General features: G+C 41.7%; 1 protein-coding gene across 2 annotated transcripts in view; it reads right to left on the reverse strand.

Moving 5' to 3' along the window:
• Positions 1 to 16,059, reverse strand: part of LOC141147566 (putative methyltransferase DDB_G0268948) — a 49,869-nt gene that overhangs the window by 21,160 nt on the left and 12,650 nt on the right. The window contains exons 3-5 of one of the 2 annotated variants that reach the window (XM_073634790.1): positions 15,869 to 16,023; positions 5,968 to 6,070; positions 5,241 to 5,351 (exon numbers count right to left, since the gene is read on the reverse strand). In XM_073634790.1, coding sequence (XP_073490891.1) covers positions 5,241 to 5,351; positions 5,968 to 6,070; positions 15,869 to 16,023 — 369 coding nt within the window. Of the gene's footprint in view, positions 1 to 5,240; positions 5,352 to 5,967; positions 6,071 to 15,868; positions 16,030 to 16,059 lie in introns of both variants that reach the window. The other variant, XM_073634789.1, reaches the window with a different exon arrangement.

Here is a 16,059-nt window from a genome sequence, read left to right on the forward strand (position 1 = left end):
ATCCGTGTACCCCCATTAGCCCTCCTCATTCTCCCAACCATATTATGTGGGAGTGTGACGAAGGCACTTATTCCCCTGAGAGAGATATTTATTCTCTTTCACGGGTAAATTGTGATTACTTGCAAAAAATAATTTATACAATGTATCATCTAATCTCATATTAGTATACTCTAATATCATGATTGCATGAGGTATTAGCAGATATGTATATGTAAGATTTATTAGCAGATATGTATATGTATGATTTATGGATATTCTTTCTATTTCTTATAGTTGACCTTAATATCACAAATATATCTCCTGAAGAAGCTTATGCAAGCGAAACATGTTGAGAAAGTGGTATTAATTTGTATATCAAAGGGTTATCTTTTTCCCCTCCTCTTTTTTCATATTGTATGTTGTCCTTGATCATGTCTGTTTCCTTTTATAAGATTGTTTAATAAAATATGATTTTATGATATGTTGGATATATTACCTGACTCAAGCACCGTTAAAAGTCCCTGAGGACCATATATTGGCCTCAATGCCCCTCTCTTACATCTAATCTCATATGTTTTTTGTTTACTCTTTACTCCAGAATTCACTGGTTTCTTTTCTATCTATTCATCTCTTCAGTCCACACAGGTTGATCTGCGCAGTCAGCTCTGCATAACAAAAAGTAAGTCAAAACTATTTGATCTATTGCCATGGCACCACTGAATATACTTTCCCTGAATGTTCAGGGAATAAATGTCCCTCAAAAAAGGACCAAAGCCTTCCGTACTTTCCATAACAGGAAGGCTCACATAGTATGCCTCCAAGAAACACACTTCACCAAAGATTCTACTCCAAAATATATTTCTCCTTTTTATCAACAAATTTACACGACTTCTGCCTGTACCAAACAAAGGGGAACTCTAATTGCATTTCACCGATCCACACCATTCACCTTATCATCAGAAATTAAAGACCCAGAAGGTAGATACCTGATACTCATGGGTTATATAATGGATACAGCAATCACAGTGATTTCCTACTACGCTCCTAACAAACAACCTACACCATTCCTCTCACATATATTACAAGTGATTAATACATACAAAATAGGAACAGTGATAATGTGTGGGGATTCGAACCAGGTCCTCCTCCCATTTCTAGATAAATCACCTTTTACACCATCCAAAATAACCTCTAGATTACCTTTTTCTCAACTTCTTTCCAAATACAATCTGGTAGATTCATGGAGAGAAAGTAACCCAATGAAAAAGAAATTCACTTATTTCTCGCACCCTCATCAAACCTTCACCAGAATAGATCATATTTTTCTAACAATAGGAATGATACCAGAAATTATTGCATCAGATATAATTCCGATTCCGTGGTCTGACCATAATGCAGTATACACTACTATAGCCTCAGCCATACCAAAAGCGCATGACACAACGTGGTACTTACCGGACATAATGCTCAAACACCCACTACATCAAATGGCCATTGAACAAGCTTTAAAGGAATACATATCAATTAATAATACAACAGACATTTCCCCAATAACACTGTGGGAAGCTCATAAGCCTGTCTTGCGTGGTACAATACAAAGACAAATGGCACTATTTAAACGGGAACGCAAAAATCTAGCAAAAAAACTAGAACTCAATTTTAATGCAGCCTACATATCATTTCAAGATAATCCATCTCAGAGTACAAAATCTCATCTGGAAAAATCTAGATTGGAATACGATCTATTTCTCACTGAGTCAGTTGATAAATCCCTCAAACGCTCCAAACACAATTTCTACATGAATACAAACAAACCAGGTACATATTTGGCTCGGGCATTAAATTCAACTAACAAATCTTTCAAACCAATACGTTTGAAATTATCAAAAAATGTTTACACTTGTAATCCAGTTAAAATAGTCCATAAATTTCACTCACATCTCGCAACTTTATACAAGACAAACAATGCATTTAATCCTACAGAGGCTGAATCCTTCTTCTCAAAAATAACCTTACCTGAGTTATCTCAGAATCAAAAAAGCAGTTTGGATGAGCCTATAACTATAGATGAAGTTGCTAATGCCATAAAAGACCTAAAACTTAACAAAAGACCAGGCCCAGACGGCTACTCGGCTTTATACTATAAAACATTCTCAGAAATACTCTCTCCCATTCTCACTGAAACTTTTAACAAACTTCTAGATGGACATTCTTTTCGGCAAGAAACACTAATGGCAATTGTTTGTATGATCCCAAAACCCCTTTCTGATGATACTTCCTGTGTGAATTATCGGCCTATCTCTCTGTTAAACCTCGATATTAAATTATTAGCAAAAATAATAGCAAAACGCCTCAATAGCATTATAGGAAAATTAATACATAGAGATCAAGTAGGCTTCATGCCAAATAGACAGGCAGGCGATAATATACGCAGGGCAGTGTTATTGGCACATATTGCTAAAAAACGGAACATCCCTTTATGTTTTCTATCTCTCGATATTAAGAGGGCATTTGACACAGTATCCTGGCAATATATGCAATATTCATTACAAAAATGGGGTTTTGGACCCCACTTTTTAACATGGATCAAAGCATTATATAATAAACCCAAAGCCTATATAAAATATGCTGGATACAAATCTGAAGCCTTTAATATCGAAAGAGGTACCCGACAGGGTTGCCCATTATCTCCCTTATTATTTGCCCTTATACTCGAACCCATGGCCCAATACATCAGAACAAACCAAACTATAACTGGCATTGAAGTAGGAGGTATTACACACAAATTATGTATATTTGCAGACGATATATTACTTTTTCTATCATCACCACAGGTCTCTGGTCCTAACTTAATACCAGCTCTTGATGGATTTGCAGCCCTATCCGGCCTTATGATTAATCCTAAGAAATGCCTAGTGCTTAATATTTCACTCACAAACATGGAATTGATCCCGGCTAGGGCTGCACTCCCATTCACATGGGCAGAAAAATCAATCCCATATCTTGGAATTCATTTAACAGCATCTCATTCTGACTTATTCTCAACCAATTATCCTCCTGTATTAAGACAGATCACAAATCTAATAAAACAATGGTCGCAACTTCCTTTATCCTGGATGGGGAAGATTAATGCAATCAAAATGACTATTCTACCCAAATTGCTTTATCTATTCAGAGTCCTCCCTATTCCAATTCCTTCCTATTTTTTGAGAATAGTACAAAAAAGAGCAACTTCGTTTATATGGGGCTCTTCTAAACCACGTATACCTATACACACACTACATCTTCCCAAAAATAAAGGAGGCCTGGGATACCCTAATTTTACTAACTACTACAGAGCAGCACATTTGGCCAGTCTGTCCAAATACCATGCAAAACAGGAAATCCCATTATGGGTATTTATAGAGGCTTCAGAAAATGACCCTCTATTAATATCAAATTTATTATGGCTTGATCCTAAAGACCGCTTTAAAATTCATAATCCCATAACTAAACACTTCTTATCTCTCTAGGATAAACTAAAAACCAAATATCAGTTACAATCTCCACACAATCCTCTCCTTTCTTTTATCAGAAATCCGGCCTTTTATCCGGCATGGATCTACCCAAATTCTTTTAAAGCTTGGACAACATCAGGCATTCAGACACTAAATGACTTCATAGCATCTAAATCATTCCTTTCATTCCCATCGCTTAGAGAAAAATATGATCTACCAAACTCTGAGATATTCAGATATCTCCAAATCAAAAATTTCTATACACCATTCCTAAAGGGGGATACACCATTATCCAAATTATCCATTTTTGAATCAATCTGTACAAAAGATCCATTTGCTAAAGGTACAATTTCATCACTTTATAATCAATTATATGGAGTAGCAGATCTTAATAGACCCTCTTACGTTCAGAGGTGGAAGGAGGACCTGGGACGAACTTTAGAAGACACGGACTGGTCTAACATATGGCTCACATCTAAGTCATCCTCACCCAACATCTTAGCACTGGAGACAAATTATAAAGTCCTAACTCGCTGGTACCTTGTACCCGCTAGAGTGGCAAAATATTCACCTAATACCTCAGCTCTTTGTTTTCGAGGATGCCCAGAAATAGGCACATATTTACACATATGGTGGACGTGCCCAGTAATCCAAACCTTCTGGAAGGAAGTCTTCGTGATTGCATCTAAAATATTTAAAAAAATAATACAACCAGATCCATATTTAACTTTACTTAATCTAAAACCGGAATGGTTAACACTCTCTCAATTCAAACTTATGATCCAACTAATAACGGCTGCAAAACAAACAGTGGCCAAGGCATGGAAATCTCCTACATTGGTACTAGCAGAAACAATTCACAGAATGAATAATACAATGTCCCATGCTAAGATGGTAGCCATCGATCAAAATCAAATTCCAAAATTTGAAAAACTTTGGCATCCTTGGATAAAACAACAGTTCCTGTCAAACTTCAATGACTCTGTCCTGTTGCCATGGTAACAGATTAAATGACTTACAGAGACACCCATTCTAAGGCTTCAAAGAGAACTAAAAAGAATAATAAACTGACGAGCGGGACAACCTTGTGGACCATACCTCTACCTTTCAACCCTTTTTCTTCTTTCTCTTTCCTTTTCTCCACCTTACAATTAAAGCTCATTATCAGAATTTATTTGACCTATATACACTCTACTTGTAAACAATATGTATAGTAGGTATAAATCATTTAAATACCTACAAAAGTAACTAAGGAAATGATATATATCTTTAATTTAGGTTTACGTGAACCCAATGTTTAATATTTGAAATTTCATGATATTTACCTATATAAACCCTACTGTAAAACAATGAGCTTACTTTATAGATCCTTGTAAACTTACTTTATGTATCTTTATAACATTGTATACTCAATAAACTTCTTTTGACAAGGAATTCATATGAGGGATACCAGCACACCCCCAGTACAATGCACTCACACTTTCCAACCAATGGAAAGACAAGTATTGTACATGGAGTGGGAGGGGCATAGCTCTGACTTTGGAATCAGTCAGTATTTACATATTGAGCGTCCCAGACCTGGAAGCCCCCAGAGTGCTCGGCACAGGGAAGAAAGGGGAGTGCAGGTGACTGCTTCCAAACTCTTATACTGGATTTTATATCATGCCAGGCTTACTTATCACTCACAAATACAACAGCGATATCTCAGACAAGGCAGTATGTAAGACAAGGGACACTAAAAACACAAAGATATTCAGTACTTACCTCTGCAAAGACCTCAGTCATTTGTTCTGAGCGGTCCTTGTAGTGAACTTCCATATCAGCAAAGTAGATGAAGATAGCAAGACAACCTCCTGGCTTTAAGACCCGATCGACCTGAAATGATGACATCTACATTAATATATCCGCAAAAGTGTGCCCCTTCACTGATGAAATACTGATTTTATTAAAAAAAAAAAAAATTAAACTGTATATTCTAGCATATAGAAATCAATGATATGGGCAATATAATGTATAGCACAGGGTATAGAGTGCAGGGGTTTGGTGTATGTAATATATAGCACAAATTGCAGTGATCCACTGTATGCAATATGCAGGACAGCATACATATAGTAGTTTAGGCTATGTGAGTTAAATCATAATGTACACTGTGGGTTTATTTACTAAAGGAAAATCCAACTTGCACTACAAGTGCACTTGGAAGTGCAGTCACTGTAGATCTGAGGGGGACATGCAAGGAAAATAAAAAGCAGCATTTTTGCTTGAACATGATTGGATGATAAAATCAGCAGAGCTTCCCCTCATTTCAGATCTTCCCCTCAGATCTACAGTGACTGCACCTCCAAGTGCACTTGTAGTGAAAAGTGGATTTGCCTTTAGTAAATACCCCACAGTGTACAGAATTCAGCAGTCAGGTGTATGTAATGTACAGCACATTTTATAAGGTGCAGCAGTCAGAAACAATGAAACAAGAAGACTTGTTTGTTTTTACCTCTTTTAGAAACTTCTCAATGTTAAACCAATGGGCAGAAGCGCACGCTGTTAGTAGATCGACAGAAGCGTCACCAACCGGCATCTCTTCAGCTGGAGAGACACTGCAGGAATGATAGGTTAGACTTTAAGGTAGTGACACCATCTGGTTGGATTGAAAATCCAACCCTGGGCTCTGTGCTTCTAACTTTTCTGCCTCATCCCTGCCCAGATGACACAAAGGGGTTGGTCTGTTTATAAAGAATTCACAGAAAAATCACGCAATAAATGCTTCACCGACATGCTCCAGTCACATTCACCCTGTTTACATTAGAATTAATGCAGTGGGGGGGGGGGCGCAAGCAAACTGCAAAATTCTGAAAAAAAACCCCATCAATTGCAGACTCACTGTGCCCATCATATGCAGTCACTGTGCCCCATAAAATGCAGCTACTGTGCAATCAATTGCAGCTAGGGATGGGCCGAACACCCCCCCGTTCGATTCGCACCAGAACATGCGAACAGGCAAAAAATTAGTTCGAACACGCGAACACCATTAAAGTCTATGGGACACGAACATGAAAAATCAAAAGTGCTAATTTTAAAGGCTTATATGCAAGTTATTGTCTTAAAAAGTGTTTGGGGACCCGGGTCCTGCCCCAGGGGACATGGATCAATGCAAAAAAGTTTTAAAAACGGACGTTTTTTTCGGGAGCAGTGATTTTAATAATGCTTAAAGTGAAACAATAAAAGTGTAATATTCCTTTAAATTTCGTACCTGGGGGGTGTCTATAGTATGCCTGTAAAGTAGCGCATGTTTCCCGTGTTTAGAACAGTCTGACAGCAAAATGATATTTAAAACTACTCGCGGCTATAATGAATTGTCGGTCCGGCAATACACATAAAAGATCATTGATAAAAATGGCATGGGATTCCCCCACAGGGGAACCCTGAACCAAAATTTAAAAAAAAAATGTGTGGGGGTCCCCCCAAATTCCATACCAGGCCCTTCAGGTCTGGTATGGATTTTAAGGGGAACCCTGCGCCAGTCTGGTATGGATTTTAAGGGGAACCCCGTGCCAAAATTAGAAAAAAAATGGCATGGGGCCCCCCAAAAATCCATACCAGACCCTTATCCGAGCACGCAACTTGGCAGGCCACAGGAAAAGAATCGGAGCCAGCAGCTTACACGGCCGGTCTCCCCTTGGGGTCTCTGCACACTAGCTGATTTCATCTTGCTAGTTGTGCATGATATGCAACATCAGGTAAACCCTTTCATGTCTACGCTTACCCTCACTGTCATGTTTTCTGCTCTGTTGCACCCTACACCTTGTTTCTTGTACTAGTTTTCTACACAATTCTTCACATTCCCCCTACCCATTAACTCATACATATCTAGATTTTTCACTATTTATTTTTTCAATCAGATCCCCTGTTTATTATACAACCTTCACTGCATTATCTACGAGCACTTTCCAAACACGGGTATCTCTGGGTACATTATTTATATTATTTCTCAACGTAATTTGCTCTATTCTAATTAATATTATTATACACCACTTCCAATATTCATTCCCAGATATCCTTTTCTGACAAGCTATGCCCCATCATTATTGTTACAATCATTTCCTTAACCAGATCTCCTTTATTATATGACTTCTATTGTATTGCTCATCAGTATTCTTCATATACAAGTACCTTTGTATACATTATTTATACTATATAATACTCAATATAACCTACTCTGTTTTGAACGAATACTGATATACTATATTTTTTAACATTCATCCTCAGGTATTTCTACTCTCTGACAATCCATGTTTTATCATTGCTGCCATATGGAGATCTTTTCACTACCCATACATTGTCATTTTATTACCTGATGTCATCCAGACATCACATGCTGCCTCAGCTCCTGCCACGGGGTTTGTTGTCCCCGGCCCACTCCATGCCATCTGCCATGCGCCACGCTCAGTGTCAGGGTTGGTAAGTGCTTGTCTGGCCAAAATTTTTCCAGCATTTTTTGTTTTATTCCTCTCTATACGGATTGAGGTTGACTATACATATATATTCTACAGGATTACTATGCATCAGCTCCTGATGAGTGAACAAAATCATCCACGAAACGCGTCGAGCTACAATTGATGCCAGAACTCTATCCATTGTTACCTTGATGTCATTAATTTATTAATATCATGACTATATCATTTTGCTATGCAATTTTATTATCAGTTACCGGATATGCCATCCCTGGCACCTATAGGCTATATGTTATTTTATACTAACATTACTCTGACCATGATCTATCCAGTGTAATTATGTATTCTACTGCTTGTACCTTTCCACCTAATATGCTTATAATTTTGTGCCAATTATATATGTATGTCTGTATATACACATGAAATTCCTTTACTATATACTTACTAATACTAATAAAATTACAATTTTAATCCTCCGCATTTCAAATTGCTTCATTTAAAGTCCCAAACTCCCTGTTATATATACCCTTCCTGAACCATACCAGGCCACATGCCCTCAACATTGGGAGGGTGCTTTGAGGTAGCCCCCCAAAGCACCTTGTTCCCATGTTGATGGGGAGAAGGGCCTCATCCCCACAACCCTTGCCCGGTGGTTGTGGGGGTCTGCTGGTGGGGGGCTTATCGGAATCTGGAAGCCCCCTTTAACAAGGGGACCCCCAGATTCCGGCCCCCCTGTGTGAATTGGTAATGGGGTACAAATGTACCCCTACCATTTCACAAAAAAAGTGTCAAAAATGTTAACCACTTAAGGACCGCCTAACGCCGATTTACGTCGGCAAGGCGGCACGGGCAGGCAAAATCACGTACATGTACGTGATTTGCCTCTCGCGGGTGGGGGGTCCGATCGGACCCCCCCCCGGTGCCCGAAGCGGTCCCGTTCTGTTCCCCGGCGATCCGAGATGAGGGGGAGGCCATCCGTTCGTGGCCCCCCCCTCGCGATCGCCGCCGGCCAATGGGAACACTCCTTTGCTGCTGTATGCTAAACAGCAGCAAAGGAAATGATGTCATCTCCCCTCGGCTCGGTATTCCGTTCCAGCGCCGAGGGGAGAAGACATCAATGTAAGTGCACAACACACTACACACACAGTAGAACATGCCAGGCATACAAAACACCCCGATCCCCCCCCCGATCGCCCCCCGATCCCCCCCCAATCACCCCCCCCCCCGTCACAAACTGACACCAGCAGGTTTTTTTTTTTTTTTTTCTGATTACTGCATAGTGTCAGTTTGTGACAGTTACAGTGTTGGGACAGTGAGTATTACCCCCCTTTAGGTCTAGGATACCCCCCTAACCCCCCCTAATAAAGTTTTAACCCCTTGATCACCCCCCATCGCCAGTGTCGCTAAGCGATCATTTTTCTGATCGCTGTATTAGTGTCACTGGTGACGCTAGTTAGTGAGGTAAATATTTAGGTTCGCCGTCAGCGTTTTATAGTGACAGGGACCCCCATATACTACCTAATAAATGTTTTAACCCCTTGATTGCCCCCTAGTTAACCCTTTCACCACTGATCACCGTATAACCGTTACGGGTGACGCTGGTTAGTTTGTTTATTTTTTATAGTGTCAGGGCACCCGCCGTTTATTACCGAATAAAGGTTTAGCCCCCTGATCGCCCGGCGGTGATATGCGTCGCCCCAGGCAGCGTCAGATTAGCGCCAGTACCGCTAACACCCACGCACGCAGCATGCGCCTCCCTTAGTGGTATAGTATCTGATCGGATCAATATCTGATCCGATCAGATCTATACTGGCGTCCCCAGCAGTTTAGGGTTCCCAAAAACACAGTGTTAGCGGGATCAGCCCAGATACCCGCTAGCACCTGCGTTTTGCCCCTCCGCCCAGCCCACCCAAGTGCAGTATCGATCGATCACTGTCACTTACAAAACACTAAACGCATAACTGCAGCGTTCGCAGAGTCAGGCCTGATCCCTACGATCGCTAACAGTTTTTTTGGTAGCATTTTGGTGAACTGGCAAGCAAGCACCAGGCAGCGTCAGGTTAGCGCCAGTAGCGCTAACACCCACGCACGCACCGTACACCTCCCTTAGTGGTATAGTATCTGATCAGATCAATATCTGATCCGATCAGATCTATACTAGCGTCCCCAGCAGTTTAGGGTTCCCAAAAACGCAGTGTTAGCGGGATCAGCCCAGATACCTGCTAGCACCTGCGTTGTGCCCCTCCGCCCGGCCCAGCCCAGCCCACCCAAGTGCAGTATCGATCGATCACTGTCACTTACAAGGCACTAAACGCATAACTGCAGCGTTCGCAGAGTCAGGCCTGATCCCTGCGATCGCTAACAGTTTTTTTGGTAGCATTTTGGTGAACTAGCAAGCACCGGCCCCAGGCAGCGTCAGGTTAGCGCCAGTACCACTAACACCCACGCACGCAGCATACGCCTCCTTTAGTGGTATAGTATCTGAACGGATCAATATCTGATCCGATCAGATCTATACTAGCGTCCCCAGCAGTTTAGGGTTCCCAAAAACGCAGTGTTAGCGGGATCAGCCCAGATACCTGCTAGCACCTGCGTTTTGCCCCTCCGCCCGGCCCAGTCCAGCCCACCCAAGTGCAGTATCGATCGATCACTGACACTTACAAAACACTAAACGCATAACTGCAGCGTTCGCAGAGTCAGACCTGATCCCTGCGATCGCTAACAGTTTTTTTGGAAGCTTTTTATTGAACTGGCAAGCACCAGCGGCCTAGTACACCCCGGTCGTAGTCAAACCAGCGCTGCAGTAACACTTGGTGACGTGGCGAGTCCCATAAGTGCAGTTCAAGCTGGTGAGGTGGCAAGCACAAGTAGTGTCCCGCTGCCACCAAAAAGACAAACACAGGCCCGTCGTGCCCATAGTGCCCTTCCTGCTGCATTCGCCAATCCTAATTGGGAACCCACCACTTCTGCAGCGCCCGTACTTCCCTCATTCACATCCCCAACCAAATGCAGTCGGCTGCATGAGAGGCATTTTCTTTATGTCCTCCCGAGTACCCCTACCCAACGAACCCCCAAAAAAGATGTTGTGTCTGCAGCAAGCGCGAATATAGGCGTGACACCCGCTATTATTGTCCCTCCTGTCCTGACAATCCTGGTCTTTGCATTGGTGAATGTTTTGAACGCTACCATTCACTAGTTGAGTATTAGCGTAGGGTACAGCATTGCACAGACTAGGCACACTTTCACAGGGTCTCCCAAGATGCCATCGCATTTTGAGAGACCCGAACCTGGAACCGGTTACCGTTATAAAAGTTAGTTACAAAAAAAGTGTAAAAAAAAAATATATATATATAAAATAAAAAAAAATAGTTGTCGTTTTATTGTTCTCATTCTCTATTCTCTCTCTCTATTGTTCTGCTCTTTTTTTACTGTATTCTATTCTGCAGTGTTTTATTGTTATTGTTATTATGTTTTATCATGTTTGTTTTTCAGGTATGTAATTATTTATACTTTACTGTTTACTGTGCTTTATTGTTAACCATTTTTTTGTCTTCAGGTACGCCATTCACAACTTTGAGTGGTTATACCAGAATGATGCCTGCAGGTTTAGGTATCATCTTGGTATCATTCTTTTCAGCCAGCGGTCGACTTTCATGTAAAAGCAATCCTAGCGGCTAATTAGCCTCTAGACTGCCTTTACAAGCCGTGGGAGGGAATGCCCCCCCCCCCCACCGTCTTCCGTGTTTTTCTCTGGCTCTCCTGTCTCAACAGGGAACCTGAGAATGCAGCCGGTGATTCAGCCAGCTGACCATAGAGCTGATCAGAGACAAGAGTGGCTCCAAACATCTCTATGGCCTAAGAAACCGGAAGCTACGAGCATTTTATGACTTAGATTTCGCCGGATGTAAATAGCGCCATTGGGAAATTGGGGAAGCATTTTATCACACCGATCTTGGTGTGGTCAGATGCTTTGAAGGCAGAGGAGAGATCTAGGGTCTAATAGACCCCAATTTTTTCAAAAAAGAGTACCTGTCACTACCTATTGCTATCATAGGGGATATTTACATTCCCCGAGATAACAATAAAAATGATTTAAAAAAAAAAAAAATGAAAGGAACAGTTTAAAAATAAGATAAAAAAGCAAAAAAATAATAAAGAAAAAAAAAAAAAAAAAAAAAAAGCACCCCTGTCGCCCCCTGCTCTTGCGCTAAGGCGAACGCAAGCGGCGGTCTGTCGTCAAACGTAAACAGCAATTGCACCATGCATGTGAGGTATCGCCGCGAAGGTCAGATCGAGGGCAGTAATTTTTGCAGTAGACCTCCTCTGCAAATCTAAAGTGGTAACCTGTAAAGGCTTTTAAAGGCTTTTAAAAATGTATTTATTTTGTTGCCACTGCACGTTTGTGCGCAATTGTAAAGCATGTCATGTTTGGTATCCATGTACTCGGTCTAAGATCATCTTTTTTATTTCATCAAACATTTGGGCAATATAGTGTGTTTTAGTGCATTAAAATTTAAAAAAGTGTGTTTTTTCCCCAAAAAATGCGTTTGAAAAATCGCTGCGCAAATACTGTGTGAAAAAAAAAAATGAAACACCCACCATTTTAATCTGTAGGGCATTTGCTTTAAAAAAATATATAATGTTTGGGGGTTCAAAGTAATTTTCTTGCAAAAAAAAAAAACTTTTTCATGTAAAAAATAAGTGTCAGAAAGGGCTTTGTCTTCAAGTGGTTAGAAGAGTGGGTGATGTGTGACATAAGCTTCTAAATGTTGTGCATAAAATGCCAGGACAGTTCAAAACCCCCCCCAAATGACCCCATTTTGGAAAGTAGACACCCCAAGCTATTTGCTGAGAGGCATGTCGAGTCCATGGAATATTTTATATTGCGACACAAGTTGCGGGAAAGAGACAAATTTTTTTTTTTTTTTTTTTTTTTTTGCACAAAGTTGTCACTAAATGATATATTGCTCAAACATGCCATGGGAATATGTGAAATTACACCCCAAAATACATTCTGCTGCTTCTCCTGAGTACGGGGATACCACATGTGTGAGACTTTTTGGGAGCCTAGCCGCGTACGGGACCCCGAAAACCAAGCACCGCCTTCAGGCTTTCTAAGGGCGTGAATTTTTGATTTCACTCTTCACTGCCTATCACAGTTTCGGAGGCCATGGAATGCCCAGGTGGCACAAAACCCCCCCAAATGACCCCATTTTGGAAAGTAGACACCCCAAGCTATTTGCTGAGAGGTATAGTGAGTATTTTGCAGACCTCACTTTTTGTCACAAAGTTTTGAAATTTGAAAAAAGAAAAAAAAAAAAAGTTTTTTCTTGTCTTTCTTCATTTTCAAAAACAAATGAGAGCTGCAAAATACTCACCATGCCTCTCAGCAAATAGCTTGGGGTGTCTACTTTCCAAAATGGGGTCATTTGGGGGGGTTTTGTGCCACCTGGGCATTCCATGGCCTCCGAAACGGTGTTAGGCAGTGAAGAGTAAAATCAAAAATTCACGCCCTTAAAAACGCTGAAGGCGGTGATTGGTTTTCGGGGTCCCGTACGCGGCTAGGCTCCCAAAAAGTCTCACACATGTGGTATCCCCGTACTCAGGAGAAGCAGCTAAATGTATTTTGGGGTGCAATTCCACATAGGCCCATGGCCTGTGTGAGCAATATATCATTTAGTGACAACTTTGTGCAAAAAAAAAAAAAAAAAAAAAAAAAAGTGTCACTTTCCCGCAACTTGTGTCAAAATATAAAATATTCCATGGACTCAATATGCCTCTCAGCAAATAGCTTGGGGTGTCTACTTTCCAAAATGGGGTCATTTGGGGGGGGGTTGTGCCACCTGGGCATTCCATGGCCTCCGAAACTGTGATAGGCAGTGAAGAGTGAAATCAAAAAGTTACACCCTTAGAAATCCTGAAGGCGGTGATTGGTTTTCGGGGTCCCATACGCGGCTAGGCTCCCAAAAAGTCCCACACATGTGGTATCCCCGTACTCAGGAGAAGTAGCTGAATATATTTTGGGGTGCAATTCCACATAGGCCCATGGCCTGTGTGAGCAATATATCATTTAGTGACAACTTTTTGTAAATATTTTTTTTTTTTTTTTTTTTTGTCATTATTCAATCACTTGGGACAAAAAAAATAAATATTCAATGGGTTCAACATGCCTATCAGCAATTTCCTTGGGGTGTCTACTTTCCAAAATGGGGTCATTTGGGGGGGTTTTGTACTGCCCTGCCATTTTAGCACCTCAAGAAATGACATAGGCAGTCATAAACTAAAAGCTGTGTAAATTCCAGAAAATGTACCCTAGTTTGTAGACGCTATAACTTTTGCGCAAACCAATAAATATACGCTTATTGACATTTTTTTTACCAAAGACATGTGGCCGAATACATTTTGGCCTAAATGTATGACTAAAATTGAGTTTATTGGATTTTTTTTATAACAAAAAGTAGAAAATATCATTTTTTTTCAAAATTTTCGGTCTTTTTCCGTTTATAGCGCAAAAAATAAAAACTGCAGAGGTGATCAAATACCATCAAAAGAAAGCTCTATTTGTGGGAAGAAAAGGACGCAAATTTCGTTTGGGTACAGCATTGCATGACCGCGCAATTAGCAGTTAAAGCGACGCAGTGCCAAATTGGAAAAAGACCTCTGGTCCTTAGGCAGCATAATGGTCCGGGGCTCAAGTGGTTAAAAAAGACAATAGATGGTTTTTGACAATTCCTTTATTAATGTCTTCTTCTTTCCCTGCTTCTTCTTCCATCTTCTTCTGGTCTTCCTTCGGTGTTCTACTTCTTCCTCCATCTTGTTCTTCACCCGCTTCTTCCTCTATCTTCCTCCGCTTCTTCCTCTGATGCCTGTGCCCATCGTATGCAGCCTGTGCCCAACATATTCAGCCACTGTGACCCTCCCCCCGCTCGCCCGTCATCAGAACGGCACTAACCGGGGTGATGGCAGCAAGCTGGAGGATGGGCAGGAAATGGCTCCTGCATCTCGTGCGTCTCCTCCTCCATTCCGGGCTGTTGGGTCCTCTCCTCCTGTGTCAGCTGTGGCGGAGGAGTCTGATCCTCCAGCTTCCTCCCCTGTGTGTCTCTTCCGCCAAAGTGCCGACGCTTTGGCCAATCGGGAAACAGGTCTCACTGACCTGCCTCCTGATTGGCGGAGAGGCACTGTGGTGTAAAAATAGCGAAAATTTATTCGCTATGCTCACACAACAGGGTGGGATCAGGGCGCACTCTCTGCACTCTCTGAAGCCTATTAGAGCCTCATGTGCCACGTTGCCATAGGAGTCCATGCGTCCGGCGTCCTGAAAGAGGCCGGGCGCATGGATAGGGAGGTGGCGGCAGGGATTGGGGGGCCGCGCCCGTGCGCCCACAATGCATGGGCCACCCCTGAATAAATGTGTACCAGGCCAATGAGGCAGCCAGTAAACCACCAACAATGTCACATGTACAGTAGCTTTACAGGTAAACTTCCTCCCTAGTGGTGAACTGTGTTTATTACACACTAGAAGGGCCACGTTTATTTTTTTACAAATGTAAGCAAACAAACAAAAGGAAACAGCATGCACCCCCCCCCCCCCATTTAGGAATACCCACCAATCACCCCAAGATCCCTCAACAATGTCCTTTCATAATACCCACCAATCACCCAAGCATTCCCCAACAATGTTCTTTAGGAAACCCCACCAATCACCCCAATATCCCCCAACAATGTCCTTTTGGAATAACCACCAATCACCCCAACAATGTCCTTTAGGAATACCCACCAGTTACTGCAGGACTATGGCACACTTTGCATGGTAAACTTTCTTTAGCCCAAATAGGTCTGTCTATATCAGGAAAGGGGCTACTTGGTTGGGTGTGCTCCCCCAGGCCAAAAGGATCCTGATCCTCCCCTAAACATAACTAATGAAACACGTTTAGAATGCCCCACCTGTATGTGACATTGGGTGACCCCGAGGCTTTCTTGGCCTCCTCTATCTGAGCCTCACTGATGTCGATTCCGAGAACTTTCTTGACGTACTGAGAGAGAATTTTTGTGTTCTGCCCTGTTCCACAGCCAACGTCCACAGCAAATCCATACGGTTTCTGTAACTAGGAAGACAGAAACATCTTCAAAATACA

The sequence above is a fragment of the Aquarana catesbeiana genome, linkage group LG06 (assembly GCF_042186555.1).
Source record: "Aquarana catesbeiana isolate 2022-GZ linkage group LG06, ASM4218655v1, whole genome shotgun sequence".
Taxonomy (NCBI): Eukaryota; Metazoa; Chordata; class Amphibia; order Anura; family Ranidae; genus Aquarana; species Aquarana catesbeiana.